A 26,545-nucleotide genomic window follows, 5' to 3' on the forward strand; every position below is an offset into this window, starting at 1 on the left:
TAAGTTAAATAGACAATAATTAGCACAGAAAAAAAACTGTTCCCTTTCACATATCTTTTTGTCCCCCAAAGTAACCATCTCTTGCAATCTATAGATTAGTATTTATATTTTTCCACTCTGATCTAAAGCATGTACGTGCTTGACAATCACCAATAAATGGCATTAGTGCTCATATGTTAATAATATTTGGAGGACATTCCAGCTGGCTTAAAGATCACTAGTAATGAGGTATAGAATTGTTCAAATGTTAATTTTATTCCCTTCCAGTATAGCTGCCATCCTTTGCTAGTCTCTCTCTCAGAGAAGTTATTTCCCCCTCTAAGCCCTGCGCTCCAGCTATCTTTTTATTTGCAAAGGAGGAAATCCTGTGGCGAAGGGGGTTTATAACCACTGCATTTCTAGGAAAGATTTTTTACATCATGAGTAATGTCAGGTTCAGAATTACGGGACTGCAACAAGGGCAAATCCTGTGGCAGATAAGTGCATTGGTTTCTAGGATTTCTGTCCTGAAACCATTTCTCCTCTTTGTTTCAGTACTGCTGGCTTTATTTTTTTTAAAGGAATATGCTTTATTTGCTGCATTTATGCAGTTTTTTGTTCTTTCCTGCTTACACTCACTGCCCTGTCAAGCTTATTCTCAAAACATATTTAGAAAAATTAAGGAAGACTTAAAGAGGTGATGGCTATAAAAAGACAATACTTGTGGAGCCCCTAACCTGTCAGTTTGTAGGAAGTAGTGATCAAATCACAAAAACATGGAAACAGCTATGGCTTGGAGCATGAAAATCAACATATGTAGTCATCATGTATTTTTTTGGAAGCTAGGCTAAACAACCTCTGTCACTTTTGCCGTGCAATGGAACCCGCTTTCTCTTTGAGGGATCACCCTGCCACTCCCCATTAGCGTCAGACACACTCCAAATTGCAAAAATCTCTGGCTGACCGTGCCGAGTCCTGTCATTTCCCCCACGGGCTGTCTGGCAACGATAATCCACTAAAGGATTGTTTCCTCCCAGTGGCGGGGTCCGAGTCAAACGCCGGCAACAGGCAGGGAAACCCAAACCTGTTGAGGCAGACGTCTGCCCGGACAGGAGGAATCGGAGCGACGGACCCTTAAGAGGGCGAGGCGGGGGGAGGATGGACAGGCTTTGCGCCAGCAGAATAATTCCATGGGCTGCACCCGAGATGGGAGACAGAGGCCGCCATTGTGATGGCTGGAAGTTTGCGGGCTGCAATGCCGGCCAAAGCAGGCCCCAGGCTGGGCTGTTTGGAGGAGGTGCCTTGTCAGATTAGCCGTGCGGCCGCTGTACTTGATGCTCGAGCTGGACGGACAGGCCTGCCAGGCAGAAACTGCTCAGGCAGATGATGCCAGGGAGGACAAAAATTATCCAGCGCCAAGACTAAGAAGACAGATGACACCCAGCAGGAGCAGCAAGCCAAATCTGCAGAATCCACAATGCAGCTGGCTAGCCCCGGGCTACCTGCCTCTTTGAAGTGGAATAGACATCACCGACGAGCTGTCAAATTAGATCACCAGCCTGGAAATGCTGAAAGAGATTTAGTTCTTCCATCGGAGAAGGGAAAGTTTAATAGATGAAAATCTTCCTAAAGGGGCCAAGGTAATGTGGGAGGGGAAACAGGGATCCTTCAGATGCAGCAACAATGAAAAATTACTCACCCTGCCTGCCTGCCGAGCGAGAGACGGGACACACTGTGTTCTGCAGCGGCTGTATTCACCACCAGCACCGAAAATAAAGGCCATGCCTGCAGGAACGTGCACAGAGCAGCAACAAGTAACTCTTGCTACAAAATCGATTCCCATTCCCTCCAAATCTGTGATATCTTGATGTCACCCTGGAGCTGGGCTCTGAAGTACTATAAATCTAATACTCAAGATGTACAAGATGTACAAAGACCCAGACTGAAACCAAAAGCTCGGCGCAGCAGAGGCGCACGATCGCATCTCCCCTCACACATCTTTGGCAGTAACATCCAAGCACAAAAAAAATGTGTGAAATACAACTCAGTTTGGATAAATCCAGAACAAAAATTAAGATTACCAAGTGAGTAAGCATGTGCTAAGGTGTATGGTGAATATGAAACCTGACATTTCCATTAGGGACATCAGCAGCACGATCCAATTATAGACGCAAAGACGAAATACTGCTCTTAGGAGGAAAATATTAAATGTATGAATCCATTAAGCAGCTGCATCATTGCAATTACACTTTGAAGTTAAAGACCGTGAAACAGACCAAAGATTAAAAGAAGTGATAAAATAGAAAACCAAAAGAAAAAAAAATTCAAATAGGCTTACAGATCCCTCTTCCTAGCAAAAAGCCAAAGAGGTAAAAAAAATACATATGAGTCTCTCTATACACATACAATTATAAAATCAAGATAATGTCTACATTCCCAACTTCAGCATTCATGTAGCAGATAAACCATAAATCACCTGCAAAGATGCAAAGAGAAGATGGTAGCAGATCAGAAAGAATATGAACCAGACCTCTGAAAAAAGAGCTTACAATGTATTTCTTAATAATGATTTCATAGGTGTTATGGATTCCTTTATTTTAATTTATCTCAGCTAATCCCTTTTTAAGTACCTTGACTTTGTCTCTTCCAAATCCACAGCACTAAGGAGCAACGTTCTGATCCATCTATTGCTTTTTCACCAAGAGGAAAATAAAGACGTGCAAGTTTTAGAGCTCTCATCTGTAATGTAACCTGGGTGTATTTTATATCATGGACAAAACAGTGTTAACCCTTCTAAGTCACATTTTCATATAAAACAGTTAATATATGTGGGTGCCTTGAACTGCAAAGTGCTCACGTCCATCTTAAACCTTGGTCTCAACTCCCTGCTAATAACCCAGGATCCACACCCATGCTGAAGAGTCCAGATCACTCTTCCCTCAGCTATAATTATAAGAAATATGTGTGTAAGAAAGAAAGAAAGAGAAGCTGAAGAATTATCTAGATGCTTCAGTGAACTATAAAACCTATTGGGAAGTTTAAGATTTACCTTAAAAAATAAGTTCCCCGTTTCCACGCCTATGTTCTTCCAAAGATTCAGACGGTAGTGAGGAATTGCTTGATGGGACTGTTTCTAGTGCTAACCAGAAGTGGTATCTCCTGTGTTTCTGTCAAAACTTGGATGCCAACCTGGTAGGTAAATCACTGATGACATAAAAGGAACTTGACAAAAAGTGTGTCATGCATTTAAGCTATCATAAAAAAAAATTCCTTACAGTTTTGCTGCTGAAAAGCCTACACTTCAGTTCCATCTGAATGGCCAGATTTTCTTAGTATCTGTGTCTAAACTACAACATTTTTTTGTATGGTGTAACACAGATCATCTCAAATCTCTCACTCCTATTCACTCTTCTCTAATCCCATATTAAACCTGGATTTTTCTATAAGTCATTCTTGCCCAGTTTTAAGTGTCAGTGCAAGAACTGGCCCTTGAGACAAAGTGAACTCTGACATCTCACTTAAAGGTGAAGTTACATGTACAAAGATGACTAAAAATCATCAGGACATTTCTAACCTGCCTGATGCAATACTTTAACATGTGTTCCCACCTGGATTGCCTGCAAGCAGTGGTCATCTCAGCATCACAGTGAAAAAGACAAATCATAGTGGTAAGTGTTAAGATTTCACTGAACACTTACGATTATCTTATTTGTTTCACTGTTGAATTCTTCAGTTGCTGAAAGGTTGTCATGCGGCACTATCTCACCATATGGCAACAACCTCAAGTCCTAGAGGCACATACTTAAAAGACCATAACATGTCAGGCCCCTTGAATAAATTAGATAGAACAATTATGCAAAATAATAATACTGCAATGATGAGATACATTAACACATGAGTGTCACTCTTCATGAAATGCTGTGAAAATAAATTCCACACATCACCGTGGTCGCCATCATCATCAAACTGCAAAGCAACAAAAGTAAAACATCACAGTATTTACTGTGCCCTTCAGCAACTGAAATTTTAAGAAAGGAGGTTGCAAGGGAGGAAAGTCACTTCTAGTAACATTAGAGTGAAATAAAATATTACAGAAAGACAAGCAGTAGTAGTTTTAAAAACAGCAGAACATTTACCCATGCACAATCTTTATACAGGCCATCAATGTTAATTTCAGAGCTCAGGTACACACCTCATCTGTGAATAACTGGAAGCATCATCTTAAAAAGTGTATCTGACACAGTCTCAGATAGGCCAAGCTACATTTTTATGATTTTGCATACTTTTTTTTACAGATGTAGTTGTCCTTGATGATCAAAAGGCATTAGACAGAAAGGGGGAGAGGGAAGAAAAGTCAGCATCATCTGATTTTCCCGGTCATCTTCCTAAAAGCAAAGTCTCTTTGCTTTTATCCTCTACCCCTTTCTGCTTCCCCATGCAGGGGAGAAATAATTGAATTAGTCAAGTTAGCATCGGACAATGATCAAATGACTTGTAGGCAATATAGAGTTAAATTTTGCTAATCCACTTCTAAACATTTCACCTTTCTGTTAGCTAAATTTTTTGCAACAGCAGCTCTTTGGGACTTAAAAAACCCCACCACTTTGTAGCATCATCCCTATAAAACATGTCTGAAAAGATAACAGTATTGTTTTCAGCAATATTTTTAGCCCTGGTTCTATTTTAGTGTTCTTAGCTGTAATGTAAGCTGCTATGTCCATGGATGAAGGCTGGCACATACACTTTGCAAATGAGAATTACTTCAGTTCTGCAATAGGATATATAAACAAACAATCTTTAAGATGAACATGAAACTTCCCCAAACCCTGACCAAATGCACTGATAATTCCCACTCATGCTCCCCTTCAGGAACAGAAAATGGCTCATTAGAATAGAATTCAGTGGAAGAGCAGGTATTTTTCTAAGTCGCATCATTATTTGCTCCCAGTCATAAGTGGCAAAAAAGCAAACTCACATACATACTACTAGGTAACAAATATTCAAAGAAATTTGGACTTGAAATTGGGAACTGAGAACCAACAGTAAAAAACTGAAGCCCTGCAGTAGTCAAATTTGAAAAGTTTGGAGTATGAAGTTTCTAATACACATCTGCACTAAAGCCCACTCCACAATTCTTGCACAGATCTCAACATTTCAGTGAGCTCTTCATAATTAAGTACATAAGGGCTGCTTCTAAATAGCATGAAACAAGATTAACTAACATGAAAAATGGTACAAGCTGAGAATTAAAGTCCTCTGGGAAATGACAACTTTTTCAAACCAAACAAGAATATTTTCATTTTTAACAATATAAGACATTCCAAATGTAATACTGTGTGCCTGTAAACAAACCCTCTAAAGAAGTTCCATATATACAGAAAACACCTACTTGAGAGCCTAGAAATGTCTAAGCTCAGCTTACTCATGCAATTTTCTTCTGTCCTTTCATGTGTTAGGATATATTTTAATTACCTCACCTCATTATCTACCTACCTTTTTCCAAAGGCCTTGTAACATTCAAGACACTCAAACAGCTATTCAAGATGTCTTTATATCTACCTTACTGGGTGGGAAGCTTTTGAAGTAGCACCGGAGTTAACACAAAAGAATGTATAAATGAGACCTGGGTTGCTCAACACTTGTAGAAACCAACACAGAAGTTTATCCATTGAAAGAAATACAAAAATATTTTGATATTTTAGTGTTTTAAAATAAACGTTAACTGAGTTGTGCAGAAGCTAATTATCTATTGAGATGTATCCTTAGGGCATTATGTTAACACTTCTAAATTTGTTAAAAAATGAAGGGACCCCATTGTACAGAGAAATGACATGTCCAAATGTTCGATTCAACAACAACGTCTTTGTTTTTAAAACAAACTTTAAAACATTTAAAGTAACTCACAGACTATCTCATTATTATCATAAAGCTGGGGAAGGTGGTTTTGGTTGATTTTGCCTTTTTTTCTTTGGGGTTTGTTTGTCAGGTTCTTGAAACTTGCATTTGCACATGCGAGACATGCATAAATCTTGAAAAACGCTGGGTTTGTTACCCAATTTGAAAGAAAAGGCTTCTAGAATCTAAAAAAATCCAGACACCACAAAATGAAGCAGCAAGTGAACTAACCTTTTACAATCTTCATTTACTGAAGAAAAACTAAAGAGTTTCACAGCCAAACTAAGACTACAGTTTTTAAATAATTTATTCGGTCACATAAATACTTTGTAACATTTGCATGTTTTCACATCCTTGGCACACAATATAGCTCTTAACTTTTACAAAACTAGTGTAAACATCCATGGCAAAAAATGAAAATAGAGCAGGACATATGTAAAAATTCAATAAATAGCAAAAGGAGTGAATAACTGAAGGAAAGTAATTCTTTTCTACAAAGACCATGTAATTACGTTTGAATGTTTACTTGAAATAACTTTTCATTTTTAAAAATAGTGAATTAAAACTCTATTTCCATCTTTTTACCATTGTTGCATTTAAGCAGATACATGATACAATTCATTAACTAGTTCAATTTCTTGAAAGAACAATAATGATCCAATGCAACTGTATTATTTGAGGCATCAACAGTTTTGGTTCACATACAGAAGGTTACAAACTAGTATTTGGAAGGTAGTGGTTTTGGACAGCATAACTTCTAAACTCCGAAACACCCTTCCAACATGACATTAGGGTTCTTTTTAATGAGCATTAGTATATAATCTGTTCTTGATAAAGGTGACATTAGACAGATGTTGTCGCACACCTGGATAATGTTGAATGTGGTTGAACCAACGCGACACATTCAGGTATTTCTCCTTTTCTTGCACTGTGAGGTCCACCTGCATGGGGAAGAAATACAAGGCACTGTAATCATAACATCTGGTAACATAAAATAAAAGTGTATAGTTTTACAGCTGATTTCCACTCACATGAAGTTGTTACAGTCTAGCAGTATTCTATCTTAATTTCACATACTAAAATTCACAGCCCAAAATACATATTTACTTTTAATTTACTCCAATGAACAGACCTGGAAGGCAGAACATATATTTGCACATTAGAAAGGGGCAAAAAGGGCATTAGCTTGTTTGAATTTAATATATCTATATATTCACGGGGTTAGCATGCAGTATTGGGAGGAACAGGGAAGAGTTCCACAACATGAGCAGGTCTTTCACATTAATCCAGCAGGCAGTCTTGCCTCACAGGCAAAGTGACAACTTTGTATTTCAAGGTGTATTATAAGTACAAGAATAAGTTTTTTCAGACAATTTCAGACTGGATAGAAAACTTTTAAGTTGCTCCCCATTTTGAGCAATAGTTATACAATAGTTACTAAGAAACAGCTTCACACTGAACTGTTCAGATGCACTGGCTCACATTAAGATAGCAATGGCATGACTCAACTTACTGCAGTAAAACAAACTGAAAACCTGCCCATATTTCATAAGTGTATTTAAAATACCATCGCCCCTACAGTTTGAGGTCCTGTTTTTCACTAGAGTTCTCAAGTCAACAGCACACGCTTGTTTTAACCTAGATCTAAATGCAACAGCTCCTTGCCACAGGAATCGTGGCCGAGATTAATGAAGGGCTTCAAGCCTATCTTTACTTTTGTCTGAGGACCAGCACAGCTAAAGTCACCTACAATTATACATCTTAACTGTACCTTTCTAAGTCATCTACATTCAAGTCAGTAACATCCTCAAAGCTTCACTACAAAGTCTCTCATTACTTCGGAGTCTTTTGAGACAGCTGTAGAAGAACTATTCCCATGCTGCATCACCTGTATTACCATTCCTTAATGAGCAGTTCCAGGTCTCCTCATTCCTCTGGAATGAAGTTAGCTTATCAGTTTAGACAATAATCGGCTTCCTCACATTAACCTACTAAAACTGAATTGTAAGTGAGGTAAGCCTCCAAACAGGCTACAAAAACTGCATCCAGAACAGAATGTCATCTTCACATGAACTCCCCTATCTTATCTCACCAATGCTTAAATCAATCAGTGCAAGATTCACCTCATTTTTCAGTTAGCCAAGCTAGCCATCAGGCTTAACTTAGTCATCTTGACAATGCCTGCAGTCAACAAAAAAAGGGCACACCTGTAGAGGATAGTTTTAAGAGACAAACCACTAGACATGCCTCATATTTTTCATGTTTAGACTTCCAAAGCCAATGAAGGTTAACCCCCTCCTGAAAAGCTAGCCAGATGGCAAATTCCTTACATCTTGTTGTACATACATCAGATTCATGGGTAACAGAGGTTCACTGCAAATCTGATCTTGGGCACAGGACAGCTGGAAACAAATATGTTCCAATAGACATTATATCACATACTCATTTACTCAGCTGTAGGAGTAAAAAGCTGGTGTTCAGAACTAAGTCTCATGACGAATTTCACCTCATAACACGCCAGCCCTTTCGATCTCAAGAGCTGGCTGTAACATTTGCCGCTTCTCCTTACTGTTCTCTCACACAGCCCAGCACTTGGCTTAGAATTGGAAAGCTTTAAAAATGTAGAGGAAAAAGAAGATAAAGCATATATATATACTAGAAGACAAACCACTGGAAAAATACTGAGGAAGAATTTCAAGGAGTTGCAGGAAGGAATTCTAAACCAATGCCACATAACATTAGAGCTCTAACAGTAAGTTTGAGCATAGTAATTGCACCAACAACTGAAAAGCAGGGATCTCACACCTGCTCCTAAACCAAGTAGCTCTTCTTCCTACGGAACTCACTGATAAGGGGAAAAACTCCAGAATTTTTAAAGGCATTACAAACAAGAAGTGGAAGCTATCAAAATGCAACACCTGAATGCTTCACAAACTGCCTCAGTTTCTGCACATACAGCATACTCAGGACAAAAAAAGCCCATGCAGTACCATTTAGGGGAAGATAACTTTGATCACCTGCAGTTTGTTGTAAGCAGCAGTAGCTGGAAGCTGCTGTTTAGTATGAATCTGTAGAACCATTTACAAAGCAGCACAGAACACGAAAAGAGCAACATGTATATCCTAAAGACATCTAAAATTACTGAAAGTATTTAAATATGAGTATGTACTAAAAATACCATAATTTTAAGTTCCATGAGTGCCGTACAGTAAAGTTATAATTACAATACCCTTTATCAGTCTTTAATAGGTAAGCACTTAGAAGCTCAGCACTTTCACAGCCAATTTTGGAGCAGATATTTTCTCCCCATAATTTTATAGTGATAATTCTCAATCTTCACGTTTCTCTGATGTAAATTAAAAATGAAGTCTGGAAAACTAGTCCTCCTCCATTCTGTTGGCATAGTGAAAAAACATCTGAAGGGCAAAACAGACAGCTACACTAATAACAAAACCCTTTTTGTACTCCAGGCACAACAAGCAAGATATTTTTACTTATTTACATAATGTACTCTATCAGTGAAATATATTAAAAAGCACTCTGTGGCATGCTCTACTTTTTACTCTGAACATAACTCTTAGGTTAATTGTTTAGAGATCACTTCCATGGCTTTTTTTTTTCTTTTTACATTGTTAGATGGGTATTTTCTGTTCTTCCTCATTAAATTAGATAATTCCCCCAAGTTAAGAAAGGCTGCTGTTCTGCTGTTAAAATAATTATTTGCTATTAAAGCAATTATTTTAATAGCAAAGCAGCAGACACTCAATTTGATAGGCTTTTTTCCTGTAATGGAAAAAAAGAAGTCTTATTCTTCAACCACAAAGCTCACAAAGGGTAACCAAGGTGGTCATCATACATTGCAGCTAGAAGAGCTTCTAGAAAGGTTATAAATACAGAAACTTTAATTATATCTGCTTTCAGTAGCACTGGGGATGCAGGCATAAATTCCCATTCCTACAACCTGCCTGTGCATGGGAAATCTAAAAATACCTGCCTACATCTGAAGTTCTTCTCACTACTATTTCTCTTAAATTTAGCCTTTAGATAGGAGGGAAAGACAAAACACAAACACAGTCAAATTGTGTATTTCTTAAAATAGTGTACTTTGATGTATTTCTGACTAATTTTCTGATGTTAAAGAAACATACTGAAAATATTTTATTTGAAGTAAAACTGTTGTGTGTTGGTGTGTTGTTTTTTTAAATTCTGTTTAAGCACTATGTCTAGCATAATTCTTTAGAAGGAAAGCCTGTTTTCCCAGCACTAAGATACAGAGCTTATCAGTGAATATCAACAAAAGTTTATGGCAATCTGCTTATTACAGGAAATATTCATCATGGAAAAAAATAACTGGGAAATAAACTACTACTGCAGTCTCTTTATAGTTCAGTATTAGTAGTTCTGACCCAAGGAGAACTTTGATTTGTAGTTGATTTGACCCCAAAATTTTGACTGAGGCTTCCTCCATTGGCAGATACAAATTTTACCCATAAGTTATTTTCCAGCCCTTATTAAAGAAATTTCCAAGTCAGACAAAAATTTGAGACTACTTCTTTGGTTTTGACAAAATTGTCAAAGCATAAAAAAGATCAACCTTTGGTTATTTCTCTTAAGGATTTTCAAACAGCAGAATAAAAACATATGGGAACTCTTTATTCCAAATTAAAAAAAAAAAGCAAGTTAATTACCACAGGGGGAATTTAATGCTTACTGATTGCCTTCACTATCCTCAAGCAACGCTCCAAAATTCACGGTTTCTCTGCAATCCATGTTTTACCCTGGTAGAACTTCACTGTTCATCATATTTATCCACATACACATTTAAGTAATGAAAGTGTCTAAAGACAACAAAATTTATATTATATAAACTACATATGACAATGTAAGTCACACTGAAAAGCTCCTTTAGGCAGCTAGTATCAAGCATTACACTTTTTGGGTGTTTGTGACCTATATTACAACGAAGCACAATGTATACTATTTAGTTCCTGCCTCATTATTACAAACATATATTTCTAATTAATAGATTCAGTCTGCAAGAAGCCTGAAACGCTATCTGTGAATCTGATTCTCACTCACTGAAATACTAATTCCTTTCCCACAACATGGATTTTTAGACACATAGTACTGTTGTGCCAATTTAGGCAATTATATAGGAGATGAAGAATGAAAGGCAGGCATACAACTGCAAAATTAAGAGTTGCTGTTGTTCAGTAGACAAACTGGTTAGTAAGTTCAACTGGATGAACCTGGGTAGCAAAGAATCAGGTTCCACAATCCCCCCAGAGAATGGGAAGGGCAAAATGAAGGTGGGAATGAGGAATACAGAGATGTACAATACATATTCAGAAATGCTAAGAAAGGTAAGTGAAAGCCCAGGTGAAAAAGGGAGCAACAGGATCAGGTGGTCTTAAAAATATTTCCAATGAAATGTGCATCAGAACGTTTTTAAAGTTTTAATAATATTTGCCTCATGGCACACCACTAATATTCACAGTATTCTATGCCTAATGTCTGTGTTAGCATGTAGCTATTAGTTTGTCAAAAACAGAGAGAATAATCCAAAAGGTCATTATCAGTAACACTTTCAGATCAATTTTCTAGACAGCCTGACAGACATGAGAACTGTGGGTCTGCTCCTCGTGCCCCCATTTTTCCCCTCACACCTAGAAGGATTATAGAAAACACTTTTTGATATTTTGTATGAGGCTTAGCTGAAACAGCACTGGATACAACCAACTGCATCGCATTATGAGATACAGCGGCTTTCGCTGTCCCCTCACCTCTTAAAGCTTAGGGCAGAAAAGCAGCTCTGGATATATTCTCTTATCACAGGGAAAATAATAAAAATCACAGGATTCTACAGGTCAAGATGTTACCTCTGTACTTAAGTACTAATATTAATCAATTCTGAAACCTTCAAAATACATGTAATTCCTAGCTAGTAGCTTCTAGATTTTCTTCTTTATTTAGGATAGTTGCCCCATTATTTGCCCTTTACACCCTTCCAATTCAGAAAGTTAGCCTCCATAAAAATCAAGTGTTTCAGAAACAGATGTTACACTACAAACTTGTCCCAAGTAGTGTCTGGATAGTTGCAGGCACCCAGGAGCACCAAGTCATTTGTTTTTACCATCTGTTCTATTTCCCAAAGCAATAACTCGTATCTTTTCTTCTTGATTAGGTGGCCTACTCTAGAGCAAACTCTAAATTTAAAATACGCTTCATTTTTCCCCTGCCTAAGATTTTTAAAAAGTCTCATTTGAACTTGTATTCTCTAACAACATATACAATCATATTTTTAGAAAGTACTTTCATGTTTTTTCTATGCCTACATATACGTGAAAGGTAAGCCATTCTGACACTCTAGTCAACACATCTATCCTACTACTTAAGATATTTTACAAGGCAAATATGACTTAACAGAATTAATTCTAAGTGATTTACTCTAACGTGTTTTCAAAAACATTCTGAAATAAAGCTTCCGTTCCCCCTCCCCTCTGCTTGACATTTTCTCATTTGAACTTTTACTCCTGGACAGTCAAGATTTTATATAAAGTTCTTCCTCATTTTTTTTGTAGTATCTTCCCCTCCTCAGCCTCTATTTTGAAGTTCTTGCACACTTCTCCCAGATCCCTGCTTTTAAGTGTATAAAATAACGATTCACCCAGTTGATTAAATTCACCAATTCTCACATGTACACACATTTGTCAGAGGCATCTTTTTTCTGCATATCGCACTCCTCCCCAATTTTCTAATGTAAAACTGACCCATTGTATCATCTCCCAAGAATTTAGCAGATGTTTTTGTAGAAGTCCTTTGGTTTGTTTAATAGTACCTACTCCAGAGAAGGACTGCTCATTTACAATCACATTCCAGCCACCAAAATACAAATAACTTCTATTGCTTCATCTTTAAATAACCACTTGAGGCTCAGAACTGAGGTGCAATGATTTAGATGCATTTTGCAGTAAACCCTGAGCTGACTGGGAAGAATCTCGGCATCTTCTCCACTTGGTACAAACTTCCTCAACTCCCTGCCTCCTAAGAACCAACCCCCCATGTTATTTTCATACTCTGTATGTTATGAAGTCTTATATTTAAGTCTTGTAAAACAAATGACATTTTGTTATGGCTGAAACTTTTACATGATGCATTCACCCTTCAGGAACTTAATTTACATCCATCTTTCAGAGCATCAGCAGCATTTCTTAAATACTAACAAGGTTAGTACTTCCTGTTGGGACACATTTTTTCTGTTTCATTTATCTATTTCCCCACATAGTTCTGTTAAGGTCATGTTTCAGACTTGAACAGATAGAGTCCGCATACCTAGAAATACAGGGATAAGTATCCTCCTTGTTACTTTACACAGAGGAAACTAAAGCATTCTGGACACTACAGATATATTTATTTCAACAGATCTATAGCTAAATACTTAAAGTAAAAAATGAACAACTTAAAAACAAGCTATATTTGAAGTTCTTAACAAGAAATCTCTCAATTTTTATTCTGTTATTGTCACTGATCAATTTAGCAAGTCAACTTCTACAACAATCAACCGCCCTTTAGACAAACAAAAATTATGACAGTAGTACATATAAAAATGCAAATAACACTTACCATGATATGATGCAATCCATAATACATCAAAATGTCTGCTAAGGTAAAAGTGTTTCCTGCAAGGTAGACTTTATCTTCCAGGTGTATGTTAAGATTCTGAAAAAGAAAGAGTCATTCTGCTGCTGTAGTATTGACATTGTAGGACAAAATAGAGGCAGTAGTTAAAAATAATAGCAAACTTCCTCTGGATACCATGCATTTTAAATAAACACCAGTTTTAGTGTATCCTAGCTCTGCAGAAGCAAAAAAAAAAAAAAAAAAAAACCAAAAAACTCTGAGAAGTGTCAAGATAGACTAAAATATTATCATTCTTTGACAGCGAGAATTCAACAAAATTTAAACGTTGGTTTCTAAACAAAGTGCTAGCCAGCTTGCTACTGGCACATAATTTTTCATAATCCCCCCACTTAGATCCACTAAAATTTTTGTAAATACAAGTGCTGATTTATTTTACATATTAAGCTGGCTCCACAGAAACACTTTAAAATCTGTCTTTTCTTGGCTTCAGATTACTGGAATTTAAAAATGCAAGACCTGTGTATTTTTTATTAGTGCATATGACTCAGAAGCACTGCTGTTACAAGTTTAACTTTTGATACATGGAAAATGCAGTCCTATGATCTAAGGAGAGCATATTGCTCTTGCAGCAGCAGCTTCTCCTGTCCTCCAGGGCTCACTCCATGCAGGTGGTCAGCAAGGTGCTGGAACTGCAAATATGTAAGGACCAGGGAAACACAAAGGGGTGGAGATAAATAAGATGTTTCAAGCTCTATGCCAGAAACTTGATACCCATCAGCTGGTATCATCTAACATCTGCTTTTATTAATGTTGAAATAACTGCCAGCAATTCTTAATGACTGATACTGTCAATTCCAGTTGCTATCTAAGTCCATGTGAAAAGAGCACTGCTTCAGCATTTTAAAATAATCTCTCAACAATTCCATATCAGAGGCTATAAGGGTAGGTTGTAGAAGGCCTCCATTCAGCTTCAGTGAATAAATATTTCAAATCTGTATTACAGAAAGACCTCCTTTCATGGCTTTTTGTATGCAGTCATTCTCTGCCAGAAAAGAAGGAGGCTGACAGACTCATTGTTGCTCAAATGCATTAGAGAACACAGCCATGACACATCAGCTCTACGTCTTTTCTTGTCCTTTTTTCTCTCCACTCTTTACCTACTTCTTATCCAATTTATGCACCAGTCTGTCCCCTACTTCTCTCTAAAGAAAGAAATGTAATGGTAAACAAAATTATGTACTTTAACTCTATCCCAGCACAAAGAAGCTTTAGTTTTACGATATTCTTTTCAGAAATGTAGGAAGCCAGTTTCACAGCTTTTCCTTGGATTTGGAAACTCTCCCTGATGGTATTCCTCTATTGGTTGAAAAAGTTTATATTAAATGCACTCCTTTTTCCTCAGAGATCTCCTTAAACCACTCCATTCTCCCAGCCCAGAAACAGTGGTAAGCAGCTTAAACATAGCTAACACTTTTCAAAATGTCCTTGAAATATTTTTTCAGTCTCAATTACAGCATGTTCCATTTTAAGATAACCTTTTATTTAAAATTAAGAAGTCTAGGGCAAGGGGGTTAATAATTAGTAAACAATTTGAAGTTACATTTAGCCTTAAGCATATTGCAGGTTTTGTCGTTCCGTAATTTTACTGATAGGGAAATGTCCTACAGTGTGGACATAAATAAATAAAACCAAACCACAAAACTAAAATGCTGAGACTTTATCACATCTGACCTCACATTTGAATTTGACAAGTTTGACTCCATTATGCCACCTTACTATTTCTTTGATAACCTCTTTATGACAGGATGCCTTTACTTCTGTGATATTTAAACATCCTCACATCTGCTTGGACTTCTTTTATTAGAGCAAATCATGGAAAAATATTAACCCCCACATAGTTAAAATTCTGTAAGGTCATCTGCCCCTGGCTACGTAGCTTCTTTTCTTTAAACTGGCTTACTACTTTGTTCATGTTAGTTCTCAAATTACTTTAAACATGTAACTACAGTTCTGTGGAATTTCACACACAACAGAGACAAATGCAATGTTACAAAGAAAAAGCTTGCAGGAAGAAAAAAAAACCTAGAGATCTGTTTACTAGAAAAAAAATATCAAAAACTCATCTATTCTGACACATTCTCTGACCAGCATTTTTCATTTTGATTAACCAGAAATTCAACATGCATTATAATGAGAAGTAATGCCACTGAAATTATATCGTCTCCTCTTTCTTCTTAGCCTAGGCTACGGAATCAGGATTTTGTAAAGTAAAAAGTTCATTATCGCTGAAGGTACAATCAACACTTCTATTTCCCTGTTAAAAAATTCGGATTTCTGCATTGTCCTGGTTTTGTTAAAAACAAGTTTCTCTTTTAGCGAATTTTTGCCTGTCAGCTAAAGCCTTCATATTAGCTGCATTTTCCTGGAGAACCCGACACATGTTTTGGTTAAACCTAGCAATGGAATGCAAACTTATTGATAAGCACGGATGGACATCTCGCGAGAGGGGCAACGAGAAACTGGTGATCGAGAGACTGACCAACGGTGTATAACATTCCATTCACGTGAATACTTCATATAAAAGTGGGAGATCACGAAGATCTCGTCCCTTTGCTCTTTTCCCTTTTTTCCTCATGGCTGACATTAGGAGAGGACCTTGCTGGTCGTCCCTGCGAACTGAGGCCTAGTGAGAGACTGAATCCAGCTCTGGTTGGCTACAGAGTCTAATCCAGGACTTCGGGTGCTGGCTCTGCAGTTGCTGAGACTTACAAGATTGGTTTTGTATATTTTGTATTATTTTCTCTGTTCTTATCAGTAGCGTTAGTAAAACATCTTTAACTTTTCCAACTCTCTTCTCTCTGTCCTTCTTTCCCTCCCGATCGCCTGTCCTGAGTGGGAAGGGGGGAGAGGGAGGGGCAAAAGGGGGAAGTGGGGGGGAGAGGAGGTTAACAATACATCTGCCAGGGTTTGATTGTCACCCCGCAATCTTAACCCTCGACATGCATGAAGGTAGTTATGGCATGTTAACTCTTAGTTTTACAGATCTTCAAAAGTTAGGCTAGTTTCCATATAGAAATATTGTTTGCCCACTTTATCAGGATGGGTTAATATAATACAAAAAATAAATTTGTTCTTTGAATGTACTGCACAGGTATAGTCAAAATATTTATCAATAAAAAAATTCTAAAACTGTAAAGGCAAGGTAAGCCATTACAGTGTGAACAATCATTTATTCTGGTTCCTCAAAATTTATGGATTCAGTTAAATGAGCAAGTGAAATTTGACAAAAATGGTTAGTCTTGAACAACTTCATGTCAGTTTATAATTCTGATTTTAAACATCTCCTTTCCTTCCATAAAATATACAGCTATTCCAATTTCATTCTGTAAGCCAAGCTAATTCAGAAACACCACAGCACAATTTTTTTTTCGTGTGCACTAAGCACGTCTAGGTATTCTTGCCTCATGGGTTATGCTTCCCGTAAATTATTACATTATTGGCTAACAGCCAACCGTGTAAAAAAACCTGATCTTCAGGAATTTTAAAGTGACCATGCTATTAGACTGAAATAGTGTTCCTGTACTGGAGAGATTAATGAAAATATGAATACAAACCTGTATTTGAATTTCTTTTATGTTCAGGAAATTGAGGTCTGTTAGCTATCATTTGTATAATTGTCTTCATGTACTGAATGCCATTACTTAAACTGATTACATATACATAATCCCAGCATTACATGACTGAAACAGTCTTCCAAGTTGTTTGTAACTATATGAACTTATTGTTGCAATCACTCAGGAAACCCTTCTCAAATTTCAGACAGGTATTTAAGGCATAAATGCAGTTTGATGCACTAATATGCACTGAACAATTGCAGCAATTCAAATTCCATTTTTGGCTACGTGGGGTGAAAAAGCAACAGAAAGATGATAGCACTACTTATAGCCTAACTGATGGACTTCCATTTGCTTGTTCCATGGAAAAAATCCAATTTGCAGCCCATATCTAGAATGACAGCTCAACACATCCCACCCACAGCACACTTCTGGCTGCCCCACAATATTCCTTACGATCTCCATAGTATGCAACCTAATGGTCTGTAATCCAATTCATCCATTAAGGTGACTGAATCCCTTCCAGTCACAGCAAGTTGAGACAGCAGCTCGGGCACGTAACAGTTGCTTCTTACATTGACTAAATAGCTTACAATGGATCTAATCGTACTCTAATTTTGTTTTGGATATTTTGTCCACAATAACACTCTGGTGTATGTGCTTCCCTTACACACAGAAGCACATCCTTTCAGTCAGTAATATTCTCGAGGTCATTTATGCCCTAAATGCCTTTGTATCACACCGTGCAAAGACAAAGAGCTGAGCACTCTTAAATGCCTCAGGCAAACCTCTGTCAAATGCAGAACCCAAGAAAAGGATTCTGCAGCCACATCCAAGCAAAGCACAATTTCACTGCTGGGGCATAGCTATATTTTTAATTCTAATGCAAGACTTTTCTGTTTAGCTGGCAAATTATGAGCTAAACCTGGCCTGGAAAATATTATATTCAACATACTCAATTTCCTGTAAAAGACATAAGAAAAACAATCAACTAATGTTGCTCAAATAATAAAAACTCAATCTTCTACACTTGTAAGTGCACAAAAATATCCTGGTGCTAACAGAGAAGGAAGAGTGGTCAACACAGAAAGTCAAAGTTTAAAAATGTTTGCTGGACAAGCCTGCCAAAATGGACAGGCATCCCATTTAGAAGTCTGTCAATGAACAGTGTATAGGAACTGTGAGTTAAGAGGACAGACAGAGCATGGATTAAGCTGCTTACATATTTTGGAAACAGTGATTTTTCAAGCAAGCACATTAAATAATATTTGAAGCTTTTGTATACAGATTTCTAATTGGATTTCACACTTACAGTCAGACAGCACAGGAAATTAGGACAAATTTTGTCCTGTACATGAGCTCAAATCAAAGACAAAACTCAAAGACCACTTTCATTGACCAGTTCTGAAGAGTAAGGCATTTGGTCTGAACAAATATAAGCAGCATGGTGGAGATGGTCTTCTGACTACTTCATGAATGTGTTTATGTCAAGTAACAGCTTTAGTCAACATGTCAGCCAGAACAATTTAAAAACATATTTTCCTAAGGCTAATGGAAACTCCTTACTGTTCAAATTAACAAACATTAAACCAATTATTCACTGATGTTTTTCAGAACCACACCACCTCAGTTAAGGGTTAAACAGAGGCAGTCTAAAGTTTGTAGCAGAAGTGACTGAACTGTTTTTGGCACAGCTTATTACATATTGTGGCTCTAGGCTGCAACTGTCCCAAGACTGCCATTGTGTATTCCAGACACGTTGTAAAACTTACAATCTCAGACTTGCCTCCCTATTTTAGTTTTTCTTTTTTTCTATCCATACTCCCTTTTGGCACAGTACACTTTAATGGTAGGCTGCATCTTCTTCTGATTAATCGTGGTGGCAAGAGAACAAATTAAAAAAAAAAAATCTAATTGCTATACTACGAAATTATTAGTGCTGGAACAATTCCAGAGCTGCCCTGTGTCAAAAAAAAGTCTGTCCGTTCAACATCTGCTAAGAAAAAAAAAAAATTCACAGGAAAATCTTAAAGTGGCAATATCTATTAGAACAGACCTAAAGGCGGAGATTTTCCCTGAAGTGACACTGCCTGCTTTACAGTAAGAAAATTTTGTTTGAAAAAACTTGACTTACCTATGTATTCATATTTCAGTATACTGTCTTTCCTACACTGCCAGTGTTGATAAGGCCAAAACTGAAAAGAGATATTAGCTTCAGCATGAAACCATCATCTGTCTAGTTTTAATACTCAAGTGCAGCTCTGCAAATACCTGCTCTGTCAACGCACACATGAGTGTCATCACTTAAGCCATCCAGAACAGATGGATGTTATTATAACAAGACAGAAAACTTGCTTTTGGTTTTTATATGATGGAAGGGTAAGAAAGGTAAATAAAAGTTACTTATTCTCATATGGTCTTCCCACAGTTTGGGAAAAAACAAAAGGCATCACAAGTTTGTTTGTAAAACCTCTGAAATTCTTTACACAGTATTTGTCATAAAGGTTTGCTTTTCAGTTAATTAGATAAAAAGGAGGACCTCTGAGAGCCACCTAGTCATACCACCTGTTCAAAGTACAGCTAAACCTGAAGTTAAAGCCTAATTAGTCAATGCCTCCTTCGATCAAGTTCTGAAAATTGCAAAGTGTAGACAGTTTTCATGCAATATCTCTAGCATAACCTTGACTATAATGATTTTGATAGCATTTGCATGGAGAAAATAAGACCAGAGAGGTTACCAAAAAAAAAAAAAAAAAAAAAAAGCAACATAAACAAATTCATGCTTTAACCAATGGAAGAAATTCCATAGTTACAATGAGATCACCATAACTCAGATTATCTGGGCTGTGATAGAAATGGCTTTCACCAAGTTGATCCTTGTAGAAAGCAGGCATGATACTCCAAGCCCTCACAATAAAGGAGGCTGCCAGTTTGAAAAGGACAACAGATTACTAACAAGGTTTTGCCATGCACCATTTTAAGATGCAATATTTTCCTTGATTTTAAGTAACCAAATGTGTTAACTCTCGAGTGCTGCTTCAGTTTATCTTTGGTTTCCGTAATAGTTCTAGTTGACTCAGAGTCATCACACCTAACAAAAGTCAGGAGTATAAATTAAGACTCTGCAAGCCTCAAGTAAAGTCAACCTTCCTAATACCTTGCAGCATACAAAGCTATTTTTAAACTCAGACTCACCAGTAGCACTAAGCATTGTGTACTTTCCATCTAAAACATGCTTTTAAAACTATGCAAAGTAAACACTGTAAAAATTTGATTTCATTTCACTGCTGTATCACCTATATTTAGTAAACAGAGCCCTTAATACTTAATGGTATAAAGCAAATATTCTCTTCAAGCTCTGTTCCCACAAGACTGCAAAAATACTAATTGCCAGTCACAAGGAGTTAGAAGGAAAATAGAATAATTTTTTCTATCTACTCCTTGCCATTTGGCTGCTCAAATAACCGGGTGACCCTTGAGATTCTCTTTTCTGCTTCCACCTGTTTAAGAGGAAGTAAGCTTCAGACTACAAGAAAGGTTTAACACAGGAGACCAAAGCCTCCATACCAAGTAGCTGGATATGATGGACAGTTTTGCAGAGGTTCCTTTATTATTTCACTTTTCTCACGCAATTCTGTCCAGTAACTCCTTTTGGTATCAATACCAATTACTGCAACATCATGTATGCCTTTATTCCATAACTACCAAATCAATAAGAACTCTTAAAACCATAACAGCAGTGTTATCTTGAAGTACAATGCGACTTGCATATAACTGAGATTTTATGAAGATACTAAGTAATTGGCTAATACGAGACAAGGCACCTGAACAATTTCTAAACTATCTGGAACACCCTGGTTGGTTTACAGCATTAGAGGTACAGCATTAGAGTTTTCCCTATAAGAGCTCTGCTTCTTGTATTTTAGAGTTTAAGCTGTTTTCCCTCCTGTTTCAGGTTGTCAGGGTATTTTTGTCAATAAAAGTGAAAAGCAGCAAGCAGAATAAAAGCCACTGCTTAAGGATACTGTCAAGTCTTCAGTGTTTGCTCAGTTTTATTAACTGGCTGTTCATACACACATCAGCACTGTAATCTTCTTCAAGCTCTAGTCACTCCAAAATTCAGTGACAATCAAGTACTCGTTACCTTCAGAATTGTTGTAGTATCTTCTTTACTAGAGCCTCCATCTACTTGAGTCACTCTATATTCCAACCACTGCTGAACAACAGCTTTCTCTTCTGCAGTACTTCCAAGCAGTTGGTCCTTCTTAGCCTGTTTAACTAGGTGGGCAGCGATGGTCATTAGTCCTGTCAGACCAGGACCATTGTTTGTCTGAAGAACAGGAATCTAGAAAAGAAACAGAAGTGCAATACTAAACAACTCATTCAAAAAGCAGTTTCTAAGAATAGCTATTGTTTTATTATAGCCTCTCAAAAGGATTTTAAAAGCAATACATCAGAAAAAGCGTACATTCTCTTTTTACTCCTTGATGTGGTTTATTTTCAGTTTTTACAGAAGAAATGTATTTAACACATGCACAGACAAACCAAGACACCTTTAACTCCAATTAAGCAAATTCTGCAATTAACAGCAAGAAATAGTACTACTCATTCTAACACTGGCAAAAATCTTATTCACTAACTTTTAATTCATTTTCAAATTCAAGACTCTGACTTAAAATTGTAAAATCAGTAGCATCCAATTTCTCTCTGAGCAGACTGCAAGCAGTCAGACTTCCTGAAATGCTTACTCATACTTACTATTCTATTGCCAAATACTCTTAACAGAATTTAGTAGTTCACTAGTTTCAGGATAGGACAACACAACACACTTCAGTTTTTTAACAGGTCTTTGTTAGTGATATTACTCCATGTTAAACTGTGGGAAAGTAAACTGAACCCCTGAGAGTCAGAAATGAAGTCAACGAATTGAAAGTCACTGCAACATACTAGAGCCCATTCAATCATTTATAGCATCAAATGATAGAAGAGGAAGTGATTAAAATGGAATACTTTTTTTTAAGTGTCTGACCACACCGAGGAGCCTATGTTCAGATTTAATTAGCGTAAGATGCAAGTTCAAAGCATAATACTCATTTTGCAGTTGTACCAAGAGTCTTTGGCAACTGAACATGCAGTCTAACTACACAGAGATGTAGTTACTTGATTTTCCGGATTTATGCTTTACAGTAATAGCATTAAAATAGCAATTGGGTTGTTAAATAATTAAGGAAGCTTTTGCAATCAATGAATGTATATGTTGCTATTCAGGACTTTAATCATAAATAGTAAATAAAATCAAGAAAAAAAACCATACAAAAACCTTAAGTCAATCAAGCAGCTTATTTTCTCTGTGTCCTCTGAGAGAATCACCACATAAAAGCCCTCACACATTTATGACACCCTCAGCCCCACATTACATTTTTCATGCCTCAGGTACCTCTTAAACCATAGGATTCAATGCCACCATAAGAACTTAAAAATACCAAGACATGTACTTTAAAAAAAGTGAAGCATTTAAAAGCACCAGTTTTTCACTACAGATACATTTCTGATAGTAACAATATACTTTATAACGTATTTTAAGCGTATTTTTTAAAAAAATACACATAATGTAATCACACCTGCATAGATATAACTACACTGGCACCAGAGAGAAACGGGATAGTGTGCAGACAAGCGTATATTTTAAGCACATATCCCTCCAACGACATACGATAACCTTTCCACAGGCAGAGTGAAGAGGCTTCCAGAACTTGCGAGTAGACAGCGAGGCCCTACTGCCACAACTAAAGAGGGACGGTGAAGGAAGACGCCGAGGGAGTGAAACCCCTCAAGGAGAACCGCTCAAGGAGAAGAGCGACGGTGCGGGAACGCGCAGCTGAGGCCGACACAAGGCCCGCCCGCCCCGGGGAAAGGGTAAGCCCGACCATCGTAACACCGGGGAGTGCGGGGAACCGCGGAGGCTGGAGGGAGGTGGCGAGGTGAGAAGCCGTTGGGAAAGAGGGATTAATTGGGGCTCGCGCGCCGTTGACCGGTGCCGGCCCCTCCTTGCTCCCTTCACCTTCCGCTCCCCCTGGACGCCGTACTTGTTCCCCCTCGGCAGCCCCAGCAGCTTCTCCAGCAGCGCCAGCTCTTCCACGCCCGGCCGCGCGGCGGCCGCCATCTTCAGGACAAGCCCGCCTGGAAAGGAAAGGGAGGGCGGAGACAGCCGCCACCTAGCAACAACCGCCAGCCTCATTGGAAAGACGAAACGACCACACCGCCGAAGGAACCGCCGCTGCCATTGGCCTGAAGGAGCCAGCCAGCCAATCAGAAGCTCGGCTCATCCAACTCATGCGCGTGGCTGACTTTTGCTTTGAAACCCCGCGGAAGCGGGGGAGGAGATGCCGTGAGCAATAGCGCATGCGCAGCCGCGGACACAGCCTAGAGCGCGTGGCTAAGCCACGCCCCCGGGGCGTGTCCTCAAAAGGGGCGGGGGGCCGCGGCCGCAGCCCCGGTGGGAGGAGACTCGGCGGTCCGATCGGATCCGATCCGATCCGATCCGAAGGGGAATGTCGACGCCGCGGCCTCCTCGCCGCCCCACGGCCAGGCCATCGGTGGAGGGGGCTAAGCAGCGCGTTCATAACCGGGATGGAGACAGCAGACTCCCTCCCAACGGAAATAGCGGCCGGTTTCCGCCCGGGAAGGGGCACGATCCGCTGATGGGTTTGTCGCTGTGTCTCTGGCGGAGGCGAATAAAAGGAGGAAAGCGGGTGGCTCTCCCGATCCAAGCCCCACGCCGTCCTCTGTTGCCAACGCTGCTGCTCGGACCTGCGGTGTCTTGGGTACTGGGGACATACCGGGGCGACCCCCAGCTGGGGATCCCCTACCGTCGGTGTCCTGGGCAGCCCGGCCCCTCGCTGGCGACTTCTTGATTCGGTGTTGTCGCTCAACCCAATTGCAGCTGCTGTCTTGCGATGCGTCTGGGATTGCATACCGCCCGGTGTGTTAACTACACAGTGCGCGTCTCCACTCAGGTTTCTCAGGAACCAAGGTTAACGACATTACACTTGTATATCCATCTGTTTACCAGTCCTGCCTTCTTCCAACCCGTAAATTTTGAACTTGTCCAAGCACAGCCAAATTCAGAAGGTGAATTTTCAGAGCAAGTTTCGCTACTAGAGATTTTGTGAAATGAAGTATGATAATGCAGAACCGAACCATTATACACACCAATCAAGGGCATCAAAGGAAGAGAACAGATAGAAGTAAAGAAAAGCACGTTCATGAGTCATAGTTAATGTCAGTAGTGATGTCAACAGATAAAAAACCACAAAATCTGAGCTGGCCATAAAATAACCTCATCTAACTGCACATTAATGTATTTGGGATTGGTTCGAGACATGAGTTCATCACCTTTGTAATTGAAGATACTCTGCTGTTGATGTCATACCTCTACATCTGCTGATAAATGTTAGAAATAAAAACAATTTTATATTGCCATGTCTATTTGTGCAGAATATCAAAGTGCATGTTTTGAGAGAACACTATTAAATACCAAACTAGAATTTTTACTAGAAACAACAAGCTAATCTTGTCGTACTACCGATAATTGCAGACTCAGGGCTATCACTGCATTAGTCATCTTAAATAAGATGATGCTGACAAATGTCCTGGTTATTCAATGAAACCCTTTATCTTGATACAAGGTGACATTTAGATTTGTACCTTCTGCTGCAGAAAGTCTCAAAGTGGCTACAGAGCCTTCCTCTGAGTGAGGAACAATTCTGAAATCGTGAGTGGATTTTTAAGCCTTTGCAGGAGTTTGTCTGATCCTTTTTATTAATACCTGCAAAGCACTTAAATTAAAAAAAATACTCTGCTGTGAAAATGCCATTGCTCTTTGTGGAGTTTTCTTAGTTTTTCAGCTGCCTTCCCGGGGCAATATTTTGAAATGCTAGTGTTCCAGCTGTTTTCCAGTGTGACATCAATGAATGACCTAAAATTGTACAGAAAGCCCTCTTTTTCAGGCCCTCTTTTTCAGTGGGTGAACTGATAGAAATGTTTTGCCAGTTTTTTTAAAAAGCTAGTTGATTGTTGCAGTATTGAAAAATTTCACTTTCAATAATGAACCATCATCTATCAGTAAATACATACCTACTTTTACGCGTTATTTTATATATTCATTTTTTTTTAGTGCTTTGGAACCTAGAAGGTGAGACATATCAGTGTGAAATATTAATATCAATGGACTGAAATATCTATCAGTAACAATAAAAAGATGGTTAAGTTTCCAGTCACATGAAAAGATAAAGCTTTTTTTTTTTTTGGTCTTTCCTTCCACCTCAAATTTTTAAAGTTCTTGGAAGGGGAGGACTCATAAACTAGGTGGGGGAGATGAACCGCTTACGGTTGTGTAGCAGTTTTCATAACAATGCTTAGCAGGGTTTCCCTTTTTTCTGTGCACAGTTCTCCTCTCATTCCATTAGGTGGAGCTTTGTGATTAAGACTGCAGAAGTAACTTGGCTTCAAAGTGCAAAATAATTCACCACAGAATGGCTGGGGGAGGAGGCGAACGAAGCCCACTTTGCTTAGAGGTATCGGTGTCCTGTACACAAGCTCCATACACAAAAATCTGAATCAAGACCCTCACACACAAGGAAAATAACTTGAAAAATCGATTCTGTCAAATGGAGTGCTGCTCTAATCTGCTGTTATCATAGCCAAGTTCCAAACCTAAAATACCTTAGGTTATAAATTAAATGTCAAATATAATTAATTTGGCACTTGAAACATGAAGTGGATGACTGTCCTTTAGAGAAAGCCTGACAGCTTTATGTATGTCACATTGGTATCTGTTAAAACGAGCTTTACATGCCAGACAATCCTTGTGTGAATCATTTTGCTGTTAGCTGTACCAGAGTTTTGTCAATGTAATAAGTCTCAGAACAGTTTTCTCCTTAATTGTCTGAAGCTTTTGCAAGACAATATAAATCAAGTGTCATCTGCCTCATCCGTGCGAAATAATGGTTTTATCATACATCAAATAAGCAATTTATTTCTTATTCATTACTAGAGAAGTTATTGTTGAATATTTACATACAAATCTATATTTTATAGACATGGAGAAGGTTTTCTGCCCTGTGCCCTGTATGCACTGTGGTTACAATTTGAATCCACTTTTCCTTCTAATTTCTTAAATTCAGCAGCTGCAGCTGTAGTCCTGCAGCGCCCTTCCACCAGAAGGTCCAGGTTGTAGCTGCATGTACCGCTCCTTCTCCAGCTCACTGCCCCAATGCATGGAGACCCCCTCTTGTACGCTCTCTTCCCCTTGTCCCAAACCAGAAGCAAAGGGGTCCTTCACTTTTTTGCAATTTGTGTCCCTGCTTTGCGCAATGAACTACTATGAATAAATAATCCTTAATGCTTATTTATTC

At 38.4% G+C, this 26,545-nt stretch overlaps 1 protein-coding gene and 1 long non-coding RNA gene across 2 annotated transcripts; one reads left to right on the forward strand and one right to left on the reverse strand.

Moving 5' to 3' along the window:
• Nucleotides 1-6,163: 6,163 nt before the first annotated feature.
• On the reverse strand, nt 6,164-23,311 carry EEF1E1 (eukaryotic translation elongation factor 1 epsilon 1). Its single transcript, XM_065831612.1, has 4 exons — nt 23,191-23,311; nt 21,274-21,474; nt 13,498-13,593; nt 6,164-6,815 (listed from the first exon to the last, which is right to left on the reverse strand). The coding sequence occupies exons 1-4, from the start codon at nt 23,290-23,292 to the stop codon at nt 6,675-6,677; spliced, it is 540 nt and encodes a 179-aa protein (XP_065687684.1). The 5' UTR covers nt 23,293-23,311; the 3' UTR covers nt 6,164-6,674.
• On the forward strand, nt 16,226-24,607 carry LOC139827212 (uncharacterized). The gene is made up of 2 exons (XR_011737548.1): nt 16,226-16,291; nt 22,859-24,607. It is a non-coding gene; the product is annotated as an uncharacterized lncRNA (long non-coding RNA).
• The last annotated feature ends 1,938 nt before the right edge of the window (nt 24,608-26,545 follow it).

The sequence above is a fragment of the Patagioenas fasciata genome, chromosome 2 (genome assembly GCF_037038585.1).
Source record: "Patagioenas fasciata isolate bPatFas1 chromosome 2, bPatFas1.hap1, whole genome shotgun sequence".
Classification (NCBI taxonomy): domain Eukaryota; kingdom Metazoa; phylum Chordata; class Aves; order Columbiformes; family Columbidae; genus Patagioenas; species Patagioenas fasciata.